We start from the raw sequence: 15,806 nt of genomic DNA, 5'->3' as shown, positions 1-15,806 counted from the left end.
ATGAGTTCCGTTATTGATACTGACTATTGATACTGACTATTCACACTCACACATGAACCACAAACTTAGCAAGGTACCAGAGATAGATGCAATCTGTAGAACTGCAGTCCAGCATAAGGCGCAGTCAGCATACACGTCAACATTTATTTATTTATTTTTTACAAGTCAAGAACTGTGAAAATCAAGAAACCTTATCAAGTTGGATTCAGCTAGATCAGACACCAAAGGACCAAAAATCCTTCTCTGCTGTGAACTTTAGAAGTTTCTTTTAGATGGACTAAGTAGAGAGATGGGGGATAAGAGACACGAGGGTAGAGAAAAGATTTCAATCTATGTCTGTTAAAAGCACCTCCTTTATCGTGCACTGCTAGTTTCCCTTTGAAGTTTTTAGCAACAAGTCAAGAGGAAGCAATCGAGCGGACAGCCAATCAGAATGCTTAAAACCGTCACATCGCCAAGCTGTTGGGAAGGAAAAAAGTTTGCGGCCAAGACAATAGGGTGGTAGGAAGATAGATTAACATTTCTTGTGGCCCATTTGCTGTTTCTGCAACCCCAGCTGGGGGTTGTGGCCCAGTTTGGGAACTGCTGCCTTAGAACTTCTAAAAATTTCTTTCATGGGCTGTGCATGTCGCTGGCAAGACCAGCATTTGTTGCCCATCCCTAATTGCCCTTGAACTGAGTGGCTTGCTCGGCCATTTCAGAGTCAAATACATTGCTGTGGGTCTGGAGTCACATGTAGGTCAGACCAGGTAAGGATGGCAGATTTCCTTCCCTAAAGGGCGTTAGTGAACCAGACGGGGTTTGATTATGAGTTTGTGGTCACCATTATTGACACTAGCTTTCAATTTCATATATTTTAATTGGATTAAATTCCAACAGCTCCTGTAGTGGGATTTGAACCTGTGTCCCCAGAGCGTTAATATTTATATCATAATATTTATTTCAGATTTCCAGCATCCACAGTATTTTGCTTTTATCCCCAGAGCATTAGCCTGGGTCTCTGAATTACTAATCCAGTGGCATTACCATTATGCCACCATCTCCCCCTGAACTTCCTGAGGAACATAGGAACAGGAGCAGGATGAGGCAATTCTGCCCCTTGATCTTTTCTTCCATTCAATTAGGTCATGGTTGATCTGTAGCTTAACTCCATTTCTCCACATTGGTTCTGCAACTCTTGACATACCCTTACCTAACAAAAATCCACCAATCTTAGTAATGAAAATTTCAACTGAACTCCAGCCTCAATAGCATTTATTTCAGGGAAAAGAGAGTTCCTGATTTACACTATCCTTTGTGTGAAGAAGTGCTTCCCGACATTCACCCCGAGAAGCTCGCAAAACATTTCAGACCAGTTCTAAAGATACAGTTACATCGAATGTGTTAGGACGTGGGATGACCCCTCCACTGGGCCACAGATCGGTTTTAATGCCTGAATGTGCAGACAGAACACCTATCAATATCTCCACTTCTAGAACAGGAAACAGCGCAAAGTAAGTGATTTAGCAAATCAGATCACCTGCTTGGGATGCTTTTATACCACAACTGTACAGTTGGCCTAAAGACTTGGAATTGACCCAAGAGCCCAAACCTTGGCTTCACCATGTAAGCCACCAAGGTAGAGCATCTCAGCAAACATGTCACCTCCTCAATCCAGTGCCAGCTACCAGTGCCCCACCAAAACTTACATTACAATCACTTGTAGGTATCATCTTTCACTCTCCAAACCTCAGAGCCAAACATTATTTCAAGCTAAACCATGACAGTAGAACAAGGGGACCAACAATTGGGCCTTCGCTCAGTGGGAAGCTCTCTGGCTTCTGAGTCAGAAGATCTTGGGCATGAAGCCCAAACACACAACTCAGGCTGGCACTTCAGTGCGGTACTGATAAGAGTACGGTGCTGTCAGAAGTGTCCTCTTTCAGATGAGACATAAAATCAAGGATCCATCTGCCCTCTCAGTGGACGTAAAGGCCCTAGGGCACTATTTCAAAGAAGAGCAAGGGAGCTCCCATTTGTTTTAGTTAGCTGTATAAATGTCATCAATTTAGCCTTGTAAATAAAATAATGCAGGCCCACAGGAACAGAAGAAAGAAATTAGTTAAGTGTGATAACAGAAGTGTCCTGGCCCGATATTTATCTCTCAACTAACATTTTCCAAGGACCTGGTCAGGTTTCTCATTGCTGGCTTGAGGGACCTTGCTATGCGCAAATTGGCTGTTACATTTCCATGCATTACAAAGAGTGACTAAACTTCATTGGCTGTAAAGTGCTTTGGGGCAACTTGCGGCTGTGAAAGATGCTATATAAATGCAAAGTGCTCCATAAGTGGAACATGATAAACAGCTGTAATTGTCACTGTAGCTATCCAAGTCAGACCATCGCCCGCATACTGAACACCGGCTCTGAGAAATCCATTCTTGGTGGCATCACAACTATTCACGCTTCGTCAGCTGAAGCCACTGAATGGATTGTTAAGCTTGACGTTGAATTATAGCTGCTTCCCCAGCTATATGAATAAAAAAAAAGCAAATTATTTATATTTTATACATTAAATGACACAGGCCAAGAAATACTTAACAGTAAAAAAAAACCTCCAAATATATCTGTTTTATTTATATATTTCTACAAAATGATTGGCAAAATTTGCTGCCCAAATTCAGATTAGTATCACCGCTATCTTCCCTCTGATATCAAAACACAAATAGCTAATGGAGGCATTGGTCTGCGGTAAAGATGCTTCACCCCAGAGTCACCTACAACAATGATTAGGAGAGGGGTGCCTAGTTTCAACAGTTTTCCATGAATCCGCTTACATTAAGATTTGGTGAGACCTTCACAAACACAAGACCTGGGATACTTGAGCTGTTGATTCAGATGTCCTGTTTGTAGATGCACAAGGCGACAAAAAAATTGTGCATCTTTGCAATATATTTTTGTTATTCACTATTACATTTCCCCACTTGCACAACATAATGCAACATTGAAGAATGGCCAAGATCCAGCAGCAGCTCACCAGCCCAGTGTATCAACTGTAACAGTTTTCACTTTAACCAGCCACACAGCCTCCAAGTGCAGTCAGCCTGCACATTAGTCCTATGTCCAGTTAAGTATCTGCTCCAGGTTGTCTGAATTACATGATAAAACACAATTGTGATTAACCCTGAGGGAATGCTTGAACCACTTTTAAAAAACCCAGGATACGTTGGCAGCGCGGAGAAAGTCCAGCAACACACACGAAAAGAATAAAACACAAGTCACCGTTTTGAGATAGAAACATTCGGTTGTTTACAGAAGCTGTCTGACCTGTTGGGTGATTTGTGCATTTTCTGTCTTTTAAGATTTTCAGCATTTGTGTAATTTTAAAAAACAAGTACTCCCATCAAAAAAATAAAATCTGCAATAGTAATCTTACACTGGGCGTTGTGCTGCGTGATATTTCATGACTAAGTGAATCCTGGGGAATCACACTATATAACATTCACTCCTGGAGTGTGCCATTAACTGGCTATCAATCAAAATGCAAAAATGCTTGAAATGCTCTTTTGCAGCCCATCATGATGTAGGGTGGGGTTTGGACATGTAAAGAATCATTTAATAACGTTTGCCCAATTCAATTCACATATCACCATTGTGTAAAATTTTAATATCTATTCTGCCACATTTCTTTAGCAGTGTATGTACATTCACACAGGCAACACCTCCTCAGTCATGGAGTGGCATTCTCTCTGCTGAGAGAATAAAGTTATCAGATTTTTCTCTTCTTCCTCTTCATGGCCTTCCATTCACCCTCCTGAGTGGCCAGATTGTGGAACAGCATCTTCACCTTCCTCTTTCTCTCTGCATCTCTACAAAATATCAGTAGGAAGAATGTCAGTTCACTGCTACACAAACAGAACAATGTGCTTAAGCAGCCTGATTTAGTCCCTTTACTTTTTGTTGATATCTCATTAATACCACAGTCTGCATCAAAGGCTTTTTACGGAATGATCACAAGACAATACAGATGATCACGAAAGACAACCATATCAACCCATACCTATAAGATCAAGGCAGAGGCTGGGTACTCTGCAATAAACGCCTGCAACAGTAACCTTCAGCCTCCTGACCCCTCCATCATCTGCAAGGTGCAAGTCAGGAGTCTGAGGGAACGCTCATCTCTCACCTGGATGGGCTCAGCGACAAAAAGCTCAACAGTTCCCAGAAGACAGTAATGTGCCTGATGGATACCCCTGCCACTGGACTCAATGCTCCCATCCTAGGTGCATCGTGGCTGCTCTGCATGCCATCTACAGGATGCACAGCAGTAACTCGCGAGAGGTAAATTTGACAACACCTTCTAGCCCAGTGATGTCTGCCTCTCAGGAGGACAAGGCTGTGGATACAGTACAGCCTCCAAGTTCTATTCCTGACAGGCATATAGTGCCAGGTTATTGTCAAGGAGAATGATATGGGGAGTCGGGAAAGTTCCCGATTCTGCAAACCTGTCTGCCATATTTTCACTCCAGAGAGGTGAGGGCAGGATGGAGTCGGGCCCACCTCAGTTTACTGGCTCAACTGCAAACATAACTGTCAAGCCCTCAAGCCTTCATCTCTCTTCCACTCATCCCTAAGCCCCCTCATACCCTATGCTCCCTCATATCCCCCATTCCCCTCCATGACTGCATGTATCCTCCATAGCCACTCACCCAGTGTCCACTATGGATAGACCTCAGGAGGAAAGTAATAGCAATGGGAAATGTTTGCAATGGACTTAAAAAAGAATTAAACCTCTAACAATCTAATAGAGCTATTACTCAAACACACCATCATTTATACTGCACAAAAATAAACTCCAGGCCCATTGAAAAAAATTAAAACCCTTCAACTCGTCATTCAGTTGTAAAGACAAACAAATATCTATTCAGAAACCACATCAAAGGCAGATAATCCTTTAATAACCTCTTAAAACTGTCAGTCAAACTGTGTACACACCTCTTGCTGAGCTAAGTGCTTCAACAGATTTTAAAACTCAGCCAAGCATTCATACTGGATTCAACTGTCAAAACAAGCCATTACAGCTCCAGACAAAAAAGCCTATTGAAATTGAAAGAACAGATTGTTTAATTTCTCTAAGCTACACCAGATGACCCGTCATTCAAAGAATTCCAGGAGCAGGCGGCTGTTTTATTTTGGTTCCCCAATCGGCACTAAGGTCCCCCTGGGGTTCACGACTCCTATGAAGTGCCATGAACCATGTCTATTAACACAATGGGCCCAAGTCCATCAAAACTGTGGAGGGGGTGGGATTGAGCTGCCCACTCCCACAATGGAGCCAGTAACGGCGGGAGTGCTGCATGGGACAGGCTTTATCCCACGCCATCAAAAAATGACAGAAACAGGAATGGGGTGAGGAATCCTGGAATCGGGTACTGCACATCATTTTAAAGGCCTTTCGATTTGGTGAAAATCAGGGCCTCAATTACCAATCTTGGATTTACAATTCTGGAACTCCCTATCCAATGGTGCAGTGGGAGTACCACAAGGGCTGTAGTGATTTAAGGAGATGGTACACCAACGCCACTGGAAATTAATTGTGGGAGCAGTTCATATGTAAGCAAGAGAAAATACTTGTATCAAAAATGCTAAGGGATAAAATATTGCTTTGTAAATCAAGACCCTGATCTGAGTCAGCCACATCAAAAAGCAAAAAATAAACAGAACTGGGCGGGATTGGGGATCTTATCCAAAGGCTCAGTGGGCAGGAACCGCAGTCTCAAACACATAGGGCAGAATTTTTCCGTTGGCGATTTGGGGGTGGGGCCCACTCGCCGACGGGAAAATGACGCGGGATGACATCGGGAGGAACCTCTGGCAGCATCCCGGTCCATTTAAATCTTTAGGAAGGTGGGCGAACAGCGAAATCAGCTGTCTGCCCGCCGACCTGTCAATTAGGCCATTGACAGGATCATTAAGATAATTAAAGACCCTGCCCGTCCAACCTAAAGGCTGGCAGGCAGGCCAGGAGCCCCAGCGGGCTTCTGATAATACATGAAACCTCATCCACTGGCGGAATGAGGTTTCATGCCCGTTTTTAAAAACTTTAATAAAGTTTGTGTCCTTTTTATTAACATTTCCCATCTCGTGTGATATTGTCACATGAGGGGGACATGTTAATAATTTTTATATTTTTAACGTTTTTGACACTGTCAGTAATCTCCCTGAGACAGCACTTAGTCTCAGGGACCACTCTGACAGATGGGGAATCGCCCCCAGGCCCCTGCACAGGAAGTGCATAGCGCTTCCTGTCGGGCAGGCCTTAATTGGCCCGCCCACTCAAAATGGCGGCAGGCCCCGTTTCAGCGGTGGTGATCGGCTGCCCGCCCACCGAGCTGGTGGGGCCCGCCCGCCCATCAAGGTAAAATCTCTGGCCATAATCCAGGCTGACACTCCAGTGCAGTACTGAGGGAGAGTTGCACTGTCGGAGGCGCCATCTTTCTGATAAGATTTTAATATGAGGCTCCATCTGCCCTTCTCAAATGGTGTAAAAGATCCCATGCTACTATTTTAAAGAGGTGAGTTCTCCCCAGTGTCCTGGCCAATATTTATCCCTCACCATTAATACTACCAGCAAAAACAGATGATATAGTCATTACCACGTTGCTGTTTGTGGAGCTTGCTGTGCGCAAATTGGCAACAGCGTTTCCTACATGACAACAATGGCTACAGTTCAAAAAATACCTCATTGTCTGTAAAGAGCTTTGGGATGTCCTGAGGTTGTGAAGGGCACTGTACAAATACAAGATTTTCTTTCAGAGCTCTGTCATTGACCACTTACCTTTCCATAATATCAGAGAACCTCTGCCTGGCCAGGAACTGTGCGTCTTTGCGGATTTCTCGAACGGCTCCTTTAAATTCCCGCTTGTGCTTGTGGACAAGTCTCATTCGCTCTCTCTCTTGCCGGGTGCCCCCTCGTTTTCGCCCGTAGTCTGAGCTGCAAGTACAAATAACAGTCCTGTTATATTGAAAAACTCTGCTGTTCAGACCACCCCCCACCACCAGCACTGGAGACATAGGCTTCTTGCAGCAGCATGGTCGGGGGGCTCTGCGGTAACAACACCACACTCTGTTCTGATAGCCAGTCCATTCTTTGATAATGAGCCTCAACCAGTGGATCTCAGCAGGGAACTCAACCACACAGGAGTCTGCTGGTCGTATCATTATTCATAGATAGACCCCTGGTCAGTTTGCCTCTTCCCAGTCCAATGGCACTGCAGTAAACTATGCTACCTCCTGTAGCCACCCTGGTTGAAATAATTTAACTTGGCACAGACCTGGGACCTCTGATCCATATGGCTCAATTTAGGTTAACTTGCTGAGCCATTGAGACAACTCTCCTTGGTTAAACTGCCAGAGATCATGTGAATAAAAACTTGAGATAAAGGAAGTACATTTTCACATTGATACGGGATAAAAAACATGGCCTACCCGCTCCCACCATCACATCACTCCATTTAATTGATCCTAATTTCATCCTGAATGAATCCAAAGCTGCTTTCATACTGACTTTGTGCAATCCAGATTCTGGGAGACTGGCTCTACTAACTAGTCCCTCAGCAGGGAACTCAACCACACAGGAGGTTCTGCTCCCTAATCCTAGCCGCACCCTCGTGGACTGTTTTCATGCGCCCCAGTTAAATTGACCAGTGTTAACACTGGCAGCCAACTCACAGGGGCCTGTCTCCCAAGATCTGAATCAGGTGTCACCAATGGAAAAACGGCTTACAGTTTTCACCTTAAAAGGCCTCACTTTTTTCATCTTCTGTGTGAACTTGTTCTGAATGACATCTATCCTAGACTCAAATCGCTAACTTTAGCCCGTAACTATTCCCCGACCTTGGTTTAGAAATTGGCAGACGACGAAAAGGCGAAGGCTCATCTAATTTGTCTCCTACCATCTTGATAATCACATGATACAACCACAATGGAGCTGTTGATTAATCATCGCTATCAATCAGTCTACAAAAGACCTAGAAATGACATGAGGACACCTCCCTCAGTGATGAGAGTGCTTAGGGAACCAAAGTCACCCTGTTCCTCCCAACCCTGTTCCAATCACCACGTCATACCTCAAATTACTCGTGTACAGTAACCAAAATGTAATTTTCTGCAAGAAGTTTCCATAATTTGCCTTCGAGTTAATCAATTAACTGCTTCCAGTGAAACCCTGGGGTCTGTTCTATAGATTGGCCACTCGCACACTGAAGTAACAACCATCATACCAACTTCGAAAAGGTCAAGTTGTTGAATTTGTGAAGAGCCATGAAGCTGCATGAACAGCTTCAGCTTAGCTCACGAGTCGAATTTCTTCACGGCATCCTGCGTAACTCCAACTCTCGACATGATATGCAGTTCAGTATACTTACACTTCCACTATTTTGGGTGTGAATAGCTTTAAGGGGACTGGCTTCTTCTTTTCGAATTTGAGTGGCCAGTAGCATGTCGGCCTGTCTCGCACTTCCTGTAGGACCTCGTGATACAGCTCCTACACATTAGGAATGAGATTAGTTTAAAAATCAACACCATCAGCTTGCATTTATATGGCATCTTTAATGTAGTAAGTGTCCCAAGGCACTTCAAAGGATTGTTATCAGGCACTGAACTACATAAGTATATGTTGGGACAAGGGGGAAAGGCTTAGTCAAATGGGTAGGGTTTAAGGAGTATCTTAAAGAAGGAGAGAGAGATAGAGAGGCAGAGGGAATCCAGAGCTTAGGGTCTTATCAGCTGAAGGCATGGCCCCCAATAAAATCGGAGATGCTTAAGAGGCCAGGATTGCAGGAACACAGAGGTCTTGGGGAGATTGCAAAGATAGGGGCATAGTAACAGAAGTACGTATATTTTATTCTAACACTCTCACCCCAAGAAATGAAAAATCATCTTGTCTGCCTCACCCTTGCATTTCGAATTATTTTGCACCAGGAGATGAAAGAAGATAGGAGCTTTCAGTCAGAATTTCTCAGCTATTTGTCACAATGGGAAGCACTACTTCAAACCTCTGTGGCAAATATCTGTTCGTCGGTCTGAACACAAGGAAGTAACGATATGCTGGGGCTCTTTAATCTAGGAAAGAGAAGGCTGCGGAGTGACCTAATAGTGGTCTTTTAAGATTATGACAGGGTTTGCTAGGGTAGACATAGAGATGTTGTTTCCAAATGCAAGTGAAGCCAAAACTTTGGGTCATAAATACTAATAAATCTGATCAGGTGTAACTTCTTTAACCAGAGAGCAGCGAGAATGTGGAATTCGCTACCACATGGAGCACTTGAGGCAAATAGCACAGATGGATTATTTTAAGGGGAAGCTAGATAAGTACGAGGGAGAAATGAATAGAAGGACTGTTGATAGCGAGAGGGGAAGGGTGGACAGAGGCTGGTGTGGGGCATAAATACCAACATAGCCAGTTACCCCAAATGACCTGTTTCTGTGTTGTAAGTTCGATGTAATGCAACGCTGTCTAGCTAGCCACCAAGGAAAAACACAGACGGAAAATGCCTGGACAGAAATGGAACCAGGTTCCTACCTGGAGCTGAACGGGATAATCATTCACAGATAGGTGCGAGGTAAGAATAATTTCCAGCGGACGAATTATTTCCTGAAATGCAGGCAGTGATCTATACAAGGAGGAACACCGCTTGCATAGATTAAAACATAATGCTATGCAGGAGAACCTACAGCAAGAGTCAAAAAAAAAAGTAAATCAGCTTGATCCTATAAATGATACACAGTATTAAAGTCACAATTCTTTTACTCCTTAATGGATTACAATAGCTTTCCTGCACCAAGATGCATTTTGTTCTTAATTTCTTACTGAGATTCTCCCTTCATCTTCCTCAAGGGGGTCGACTGCTTGCTGGTTCCATAAGGAACGGGAAGATACAAAGAGTTTACCGTGCTGCCCACCACAATTGGATAGCCCCAAGGGGGTTGACTACTTGCTGGTTCCATAAGGAACGGGAAGAATAAAAGAGTTTACTGTGCTGCCCACCACAGCTGGATAGCCTGCTCACTGTCAAAGCTCACACATGAATAATGGTGACCATCACCTGTGAAACAGTGCCCTTGTAAGAACATCCATGCCTTGAGTAGAGCAAGTGTAAAAATGGGAATGGGAAGAGAAGCCAGTCAGTCATAGAAATTTACAAGACAGGAGGCGGCCATTCGGCCCTTCATGCCTGCGCTGACCCTTTGAAAACGTCAAACAATTAGGGTAGGTGAACGGGACTTTCGCCATAGCTCTGAAATTTTCCCCTTCAAGCATTCATCCAATTCCATTTTCAAAGTTACTACTGATTCTGCTTCCACCACCCTTTCAGGCAGCACCCTTCAGATCACAACAACTTAACTGTGTGAAAAAAAAATTCTCCCATCGTTCTTGTGTCAATTATTTTAAACCTGTGTTGCCTAGATAGTGACCCTCCTTGCCGTACTCTGCCAGTTAACTGTTTAAATGTTAAAGTGCAGGCTACCACTAACCTGAAGTTTGCTGTTTGCAATTCATCTTGCTGTTCCACCCCCTGTATCTTGCTCATTGGCAAAGGTTTCATTTCCCAAGTTTCGGCAGCCTTTTTATTTTTCACCACCAGCAGGTTGGAGGATTTCCCAGATGGTTTAAAAGGCGGGACCAGAGTGTATCCTGCTGAAACCAACGAAAATAGACATTATTCGAGAGATGCACCGCTTGTGGTTACCTGCATTTCTCCCCCGCCTGCCGAGAGGTGCTTCTTATCTTCTGCATTTCTTTGAAACAGATACCATTATGAAAATGAAGAATGCAACATTTGTCAGGTTCTTGGGCTTGACACCAATTTGGTTGCAAATAAACCAAGTTTGACAGAGAGTTGATAACGCTCAATGTCTTACAGAGAATCACAGAATTGTTACAGCACAGAAGTAGTCCATTCAGCCCACTGTTTCTACACTGGCTCTTTGAATGAGCATGTCACCTAGTGCCATTCTTCTACCTTCTCCCTGTAACCCTGCAGATTGTTTATTTTCAAAAAATCTAAATCCCACTTGAATGCCTCGATTGAACCCGTCTCCACCACACTCTCAAGCAGTTCCAGACCCTAATCACTCGCTGTGTGAAAAGGGCTTTTAAAACAATGTTATCTGCTTTCGTAACCTTCGTCGATTCTTTCGTTCTTGTCTCTCTCAATGAATTATGAATAAAAGTTCAAGGTCTTCATAAGGCTCTAGTCATGCATATCCATCCCTTAAAACATTATTTCTCAGTTTCCTAATAGATCTGTTGATTGTTGTCCTGTTTGTTTGTGAATATGTTGACCTCTTATCTGGTGTATCACTGACCCCTATTCACCATTCCTTGCTGTCAAAAGACTTTGCCTTGCTAAAAATAAGCTTTCATTACTAAAAATCATCCTTAACCTAAAAAATTATGGGAATGAGCAACTTGACCATTTTATTATTTCCAGCTATGATACAAGTCTACAAGCTATTCATTGGTGTAACGAAAGCAAAATCTTCTTCGTACAAGATTAAAGCAAATTCAAATCCTGTACATATATTTCCCCAAAGAATGGGGGCCAAAGGTTTCTGCTTTGGGTGCATCAATCATCAGGAGGCAAATTGCACTAGTTTTGCAGAATGTTTGCTCATTTCTGCTCAAACTTTTGCTGCAAAACCTTCCATGAACCAGTGCAGCAAAGAAACATTATAGAACATAATATATATTTTTAAAATTTGTCTTAAAAATATTCCTGGAAACTGGTTGGGTTTGATTAAGAGAGCTAAAAATGGGCTTATCACAAAAAAAGCACTTTAATCAGTCTAGTCAATCACCTGAGTAAATCGATTTTAAAAAACTGGAACTCACCAAAATTACCAGACAGAAACATTTATTAGTCACATCAGTGTACAGTAGTTGGTTCCTTAGTAAATTTTAGAAAAGTTAAAAGCTTTTAATAGGTGCTTATTAGCATCTTCCTGCCTAAAAAAACCCTTACTTTTAAAGGTCTCAAAGGCTTGCAAATGAGCACAATTTTGTTTTTTACACAGCGAGTTATGATGAACTGAAATGTGCTGCTTGAAATGGTAGTGGAAGCAGATCCAGCAGTAAATTTCAAAAGGAAATTCGATAAATACGTGAAGGAAAAAAAAATTGCAGGACTATCGGGAAAGAACAGGGAAGTGGGACTAATTTTAATTGCTCTCCCAAAAATTGCCACAGTGATTAATTTGATTTAAGGACATGGCCAGTTGGAGGACAGCTTCCTACACAGTTTTCTTTAAACTAGCGCAAAAGATAGAGGAAATGCGATCTGCAGTAGATGTAATTTGCACTTGAAATTCCTTGATTTCTGGTGCTGTTTTGGTCTATTTTAGAAGCTAGTGAAACTCCAAGCCAGAGTACCTTGCACGTACAAAACTTACCCATGGTGCCTTTGCTGGGGATTGCCATGTAAAGAATTCCCAGAAGGAAGATGATAACCTCGGGAATAAACCGCTTTGAGAGTGAAACGTAATCCAGGAAGAGGCAGCACACGAACAGTCCCGCAGCCACATCCCGCAGTGAGGTGACAGAGCACTGTTTACATAAAATATCAACAAATACAATATGGTAAGCGCAAAGGCGATTTGAAACTATAAATAGGCAACACTATTAGCATAATGTTGCAAGAACAATAAAAGTTTAAACGAGGACAGGAAAGTGGGCAGAGAAAAGGAAAGGAAAGTCAGGGGGGGCTTCTGCCGTCTGAGAAGCAACAAGGTGAAGCAATTTTTGGGAGTGTAATTAAAATTAGTCCCACTTCCCTGTTCTTTCCAAACAGTCTGGCAACTTTTTTTCCATTCAAATATTTATCCAATTCCCTTTTGAAAGTTACTTCTGAATCAGTTTTCACCGCCCTTTCAGGTAGCACATTTCAATTCATCATAAATCGCTGTTAAAAAAAATTCCACTCATTTGCTCTCTGGTTCTTTAGCCAATTATCTTAAACCTGTGTCTTCTGCTTACTCGCACTCCTGATATTGGAAAACATTGGACACTGAGGCAGCACAGAGCTAGATAGCTAACAAAATTTCCTTATTTTTAACCATTATGGTCTTAGCTGTTTAAATTGCCTTTGGACCATACTTAAAAAGGAAGTTATACAACCAATTAGCTCCTAAGGAGCTACAATGAAACACTTAAAAAAAAAACTCCAACTGGCCTTATTAAAATAACAGGTTAACAAAGCCATAAATGGTGCAAACTGAGTACTGGGAGTTAACTTTTATGTACAACTTATACAAAGGACTAGAATTCAGAAGCAGAAAAGTTAGCTATTTCTGTTAGCAGAGAGGTCACTAATAAGGGGATTGGACTTCAAGTGATTGGTGAAGGATCAGAAGGGAATCGAGTAATTTTTTCACCCAGAGTGCGTTGGGGGTCGGGAAGCCACTGTCCAAAAGGGTGGTAGGGGCAGAAACCCTCATTTAAAAAAAACACACCTGGATACGTACATGAGGTGCAGGGCTTCAAACCAAAACCTGGAAGACGGGATTAGACTTAATAGCTCTTTTTTTCAGCAGTCACGGACACGATGGGCCAAATGACCTCTTTCTGTAAATTTTTCGATGTTCTTAAGTCGCGTTAAATATATACAACTTTGGTCACTTCAGAGTACTGTGCACACTTTTAATCTCCATATTACAGAAAAGGGTATCGATGTATGGGAGGAGGTGCAAAAAGGATTTACAGTCATACTAGAACTGAAAGGTTATACTCATCAGGAAAGACTAAATAGGCTGGGGCTCTTTTCTCTAGAAAGAAGAAGGTTGAAGAGTGATCTTATAGAGGTCTGGATAGGCAGGATCTTGTGCTTATGGGATATATTCAGGAATTTGGGAACATTTTCAGGTTCCGACCCTGTACAGGTTGGCCATGCACACACCAACATGATATTTCAGGAAGCAGCCTCCTAACTGGCTGCTATCGCCATCCAATTAAGGACAGTGGGAGGGTTTCTGAGGCTGTTGGACCAATCAGAGGGCTCACAGCTTTGGATGGCCAGCAGCCCTGGTAGAGGAGGTGGGCACTGCTCAGGTTGGGAGGAGAGCGCAAGGGCAGCTCTAAATTGAGACAAACAGCCTAGATGTCTTTAAGGGGAAGCGAGATAAACACACGAAAGAGAAATTAATGGAAGGATATGTTGATAGAGTGAGATAAAGAGTGGCGGGCGGACGGAGGTTTGTACTGGCATAATGAAGCAGAACAGCCTGTTTCTGTGTTGTAAATTTTATGCAATGAAGTCTGGGGTAAATGCAACAATTTGTACCTACCTTAGTGACTATCTGACTCATGTGTACCAGCGCAGGGGTCACTACTGCATGTCGGAAATCAGAGGTAGAGAACAAAGCCCCTGTAATCTTTAAGTAAAGCAGCTGAAACAAAACACAAACTCTGCATCACTGACAGAAAATCATGACAGGGACAGGTTTCTGCTGCTGCATTCATCCAAAAGGTCAGTGAACACCATCAGCAGCTGTGAATCACTTGAGGAGAGGGATTTACATTCAATCTTTTCACTGCCAGTTTCTTCCCACTTTGAAGACATTGACTCATGTTATAAATGGAAGGTTTTATAAGATTGATAGGTTTCTGGACTGTGTCTTTAACTTATTCCAAAATGGAGAACGTGACCTGTTTGGAATTCTGTTAAAAGCAAACTTTGGTGTTAAAGATTAAAGGAGGGCCCAGGTTGTTTTACTGGGAAGAAGGTGCAAGGTGTTCACACCTGTAAACAATGGCCAAGGCATCTGTGCTGACGGGGGTTAGATTGTTAATCTCCAAAATTAGAGGATGGTATTAAGGATGTCAGGTTTAGTGAATGGTTTTACTTTAAACTGTCTATTTAGTTTCAAGAAGAAATTAAATTGAGAGATTAAAGAATAGCTGATTAACATTTCTACTTGGATACAAGGCCTATGTGATTCACATTGAATGGCGATGGGCTTTGAGAGGGGTAGGGACCATAGGAAGCCATTGTAGGATCAGCTTACAGGGCTTTGTTGTACAATATCACTGAAACTTATAAACACTGTCAGTTTGTCAGAATAGAGAGACAAAGAGACAGGGAGGGAGTGAGAGCGCGGGGAGGGAGGGAGAGCGCGGGAGGAAGGGAGGGAGGGAGAGAGAGCGCAAGAGGGAGGGAGGGAGAGCGCAAGAGGGAGGGAGGGAGAGCGCAAGAGGGAGGGAGGGAGAGCGCAAGAGGGAGGGAGGGAGAGCGCAAGAGGGAGGGAGGGAGAGCGCAAGAGGGAGGGAGGGAGGGAGAGCGCAAGAGGGAGGGAGGGAGAGCGCAAGAGGGAGGGAGGGAGGGAGAGCGCAAGAGGGAGGGAGGGAGAGCGCAAGAGGGAGGGAGGGAGAGCGCAAGAGGGAGGGAGGGAGAGCGCAAGAGGGAGGGAGGGAGAGCGCAAGAGGGAGGGAGGGAGAGCGCAAGAGGGAGGGAGGGAGGGAGAGCGCAAGAGGGAGGGAGGGAGGGAGAGCGCAAGAGGGAGGGAGGGAGGGAGAGCGCAAGAGGGAGGGAGGGAGGGAGAGCGCAAGAGGGAGGGAGGGAGAGCGCAAGAGGGAGGGAGGGAGAGCGCAAGAGGGAGGGAGGGAGGGAGAGCGCAAGAGGGAGGGAGGGAGGGAGAGCGCAAGAGGGAGGGAGGGAGAGCGCAAGAGGGAGGGAGGGAGAGCGCAAGAGGGAGGGAGGGAGAGCGCAAGAGGGAGGGAGGGAGAGCGCAAGAGGGAGGGTGGGAGAGCACAGGAGGGAGGGAGAGCATGA

The 15,806-nt window shown here is 43.8% G+C and overlaps 1 protein-coding gene across 2 annotated transcripts in view; it reads right to left on the bottom strand.

Moving 5' to 3' along the window:
• Positions 1-2,595: 2,595 nt before the first annotated feature.
• The window catches only part of nop14 (NOP14 nucleolar protein homolog (yeast)), a 50,521-nt gene continuing 37,310 nt past the window's right edge, over positions 2,596-15,806 (bottom strand). Inside the window, exons 13-19 of one of the 2 annotated variants that reach the window (XM_078560840.1) lie at positions 14,323-14,424; positions 12,433-12,586; positions 10,516-10,678; positions 9,563-9,710; positions 8,406-8,524; positions 6,818-6,973; positions 2,596-3,848 (exon numbers count right to left, since the gene is read on the bottom strand). In XM_078560840.1, the coding sequence (XP_078416966.1) occupies positions 3,749-3,848; positions 6,818-6,973; positions 8,406-8,524; positions 9,563-9,710; positions 10,516-10,678; positions 12,433-12,586; positions 14,323-14,424 (942 nt within the window). In that variant the 3' untranslated portion in view covers positions 2,596-3,748. The remainder of the gene's footprint in view (positions 3,849-6,817; positions 6,974-8,405; positions 8,525-9,562; positions 9,711-10,515; positions 10,679-12,432; positions 12,587-14,322; positions 14,425-15,806) is intronic. The other variant, XM_078560848.1, reaches the window with a different exon arrangement.

Source organism: Cetorhinus maximus, chromosome 2, assembly GCF_964194155.1.
Source record: "Cetorhinus maximus chromosome 2, sCetMax3.hap1.1, whole genome shotgun sequence".
Taxonomy (NCBI): Eukaryota; Metazoa; Chordata; class Chondrichthyes; order Lamniformes; family Cetorhinidae; genus Cetorhinus; species Cetorhinus maximus.
Note: the sequence above shows the minus strand (reverse complement) of the source record. Positions and strands in the feature narration are given on the sequence as shown.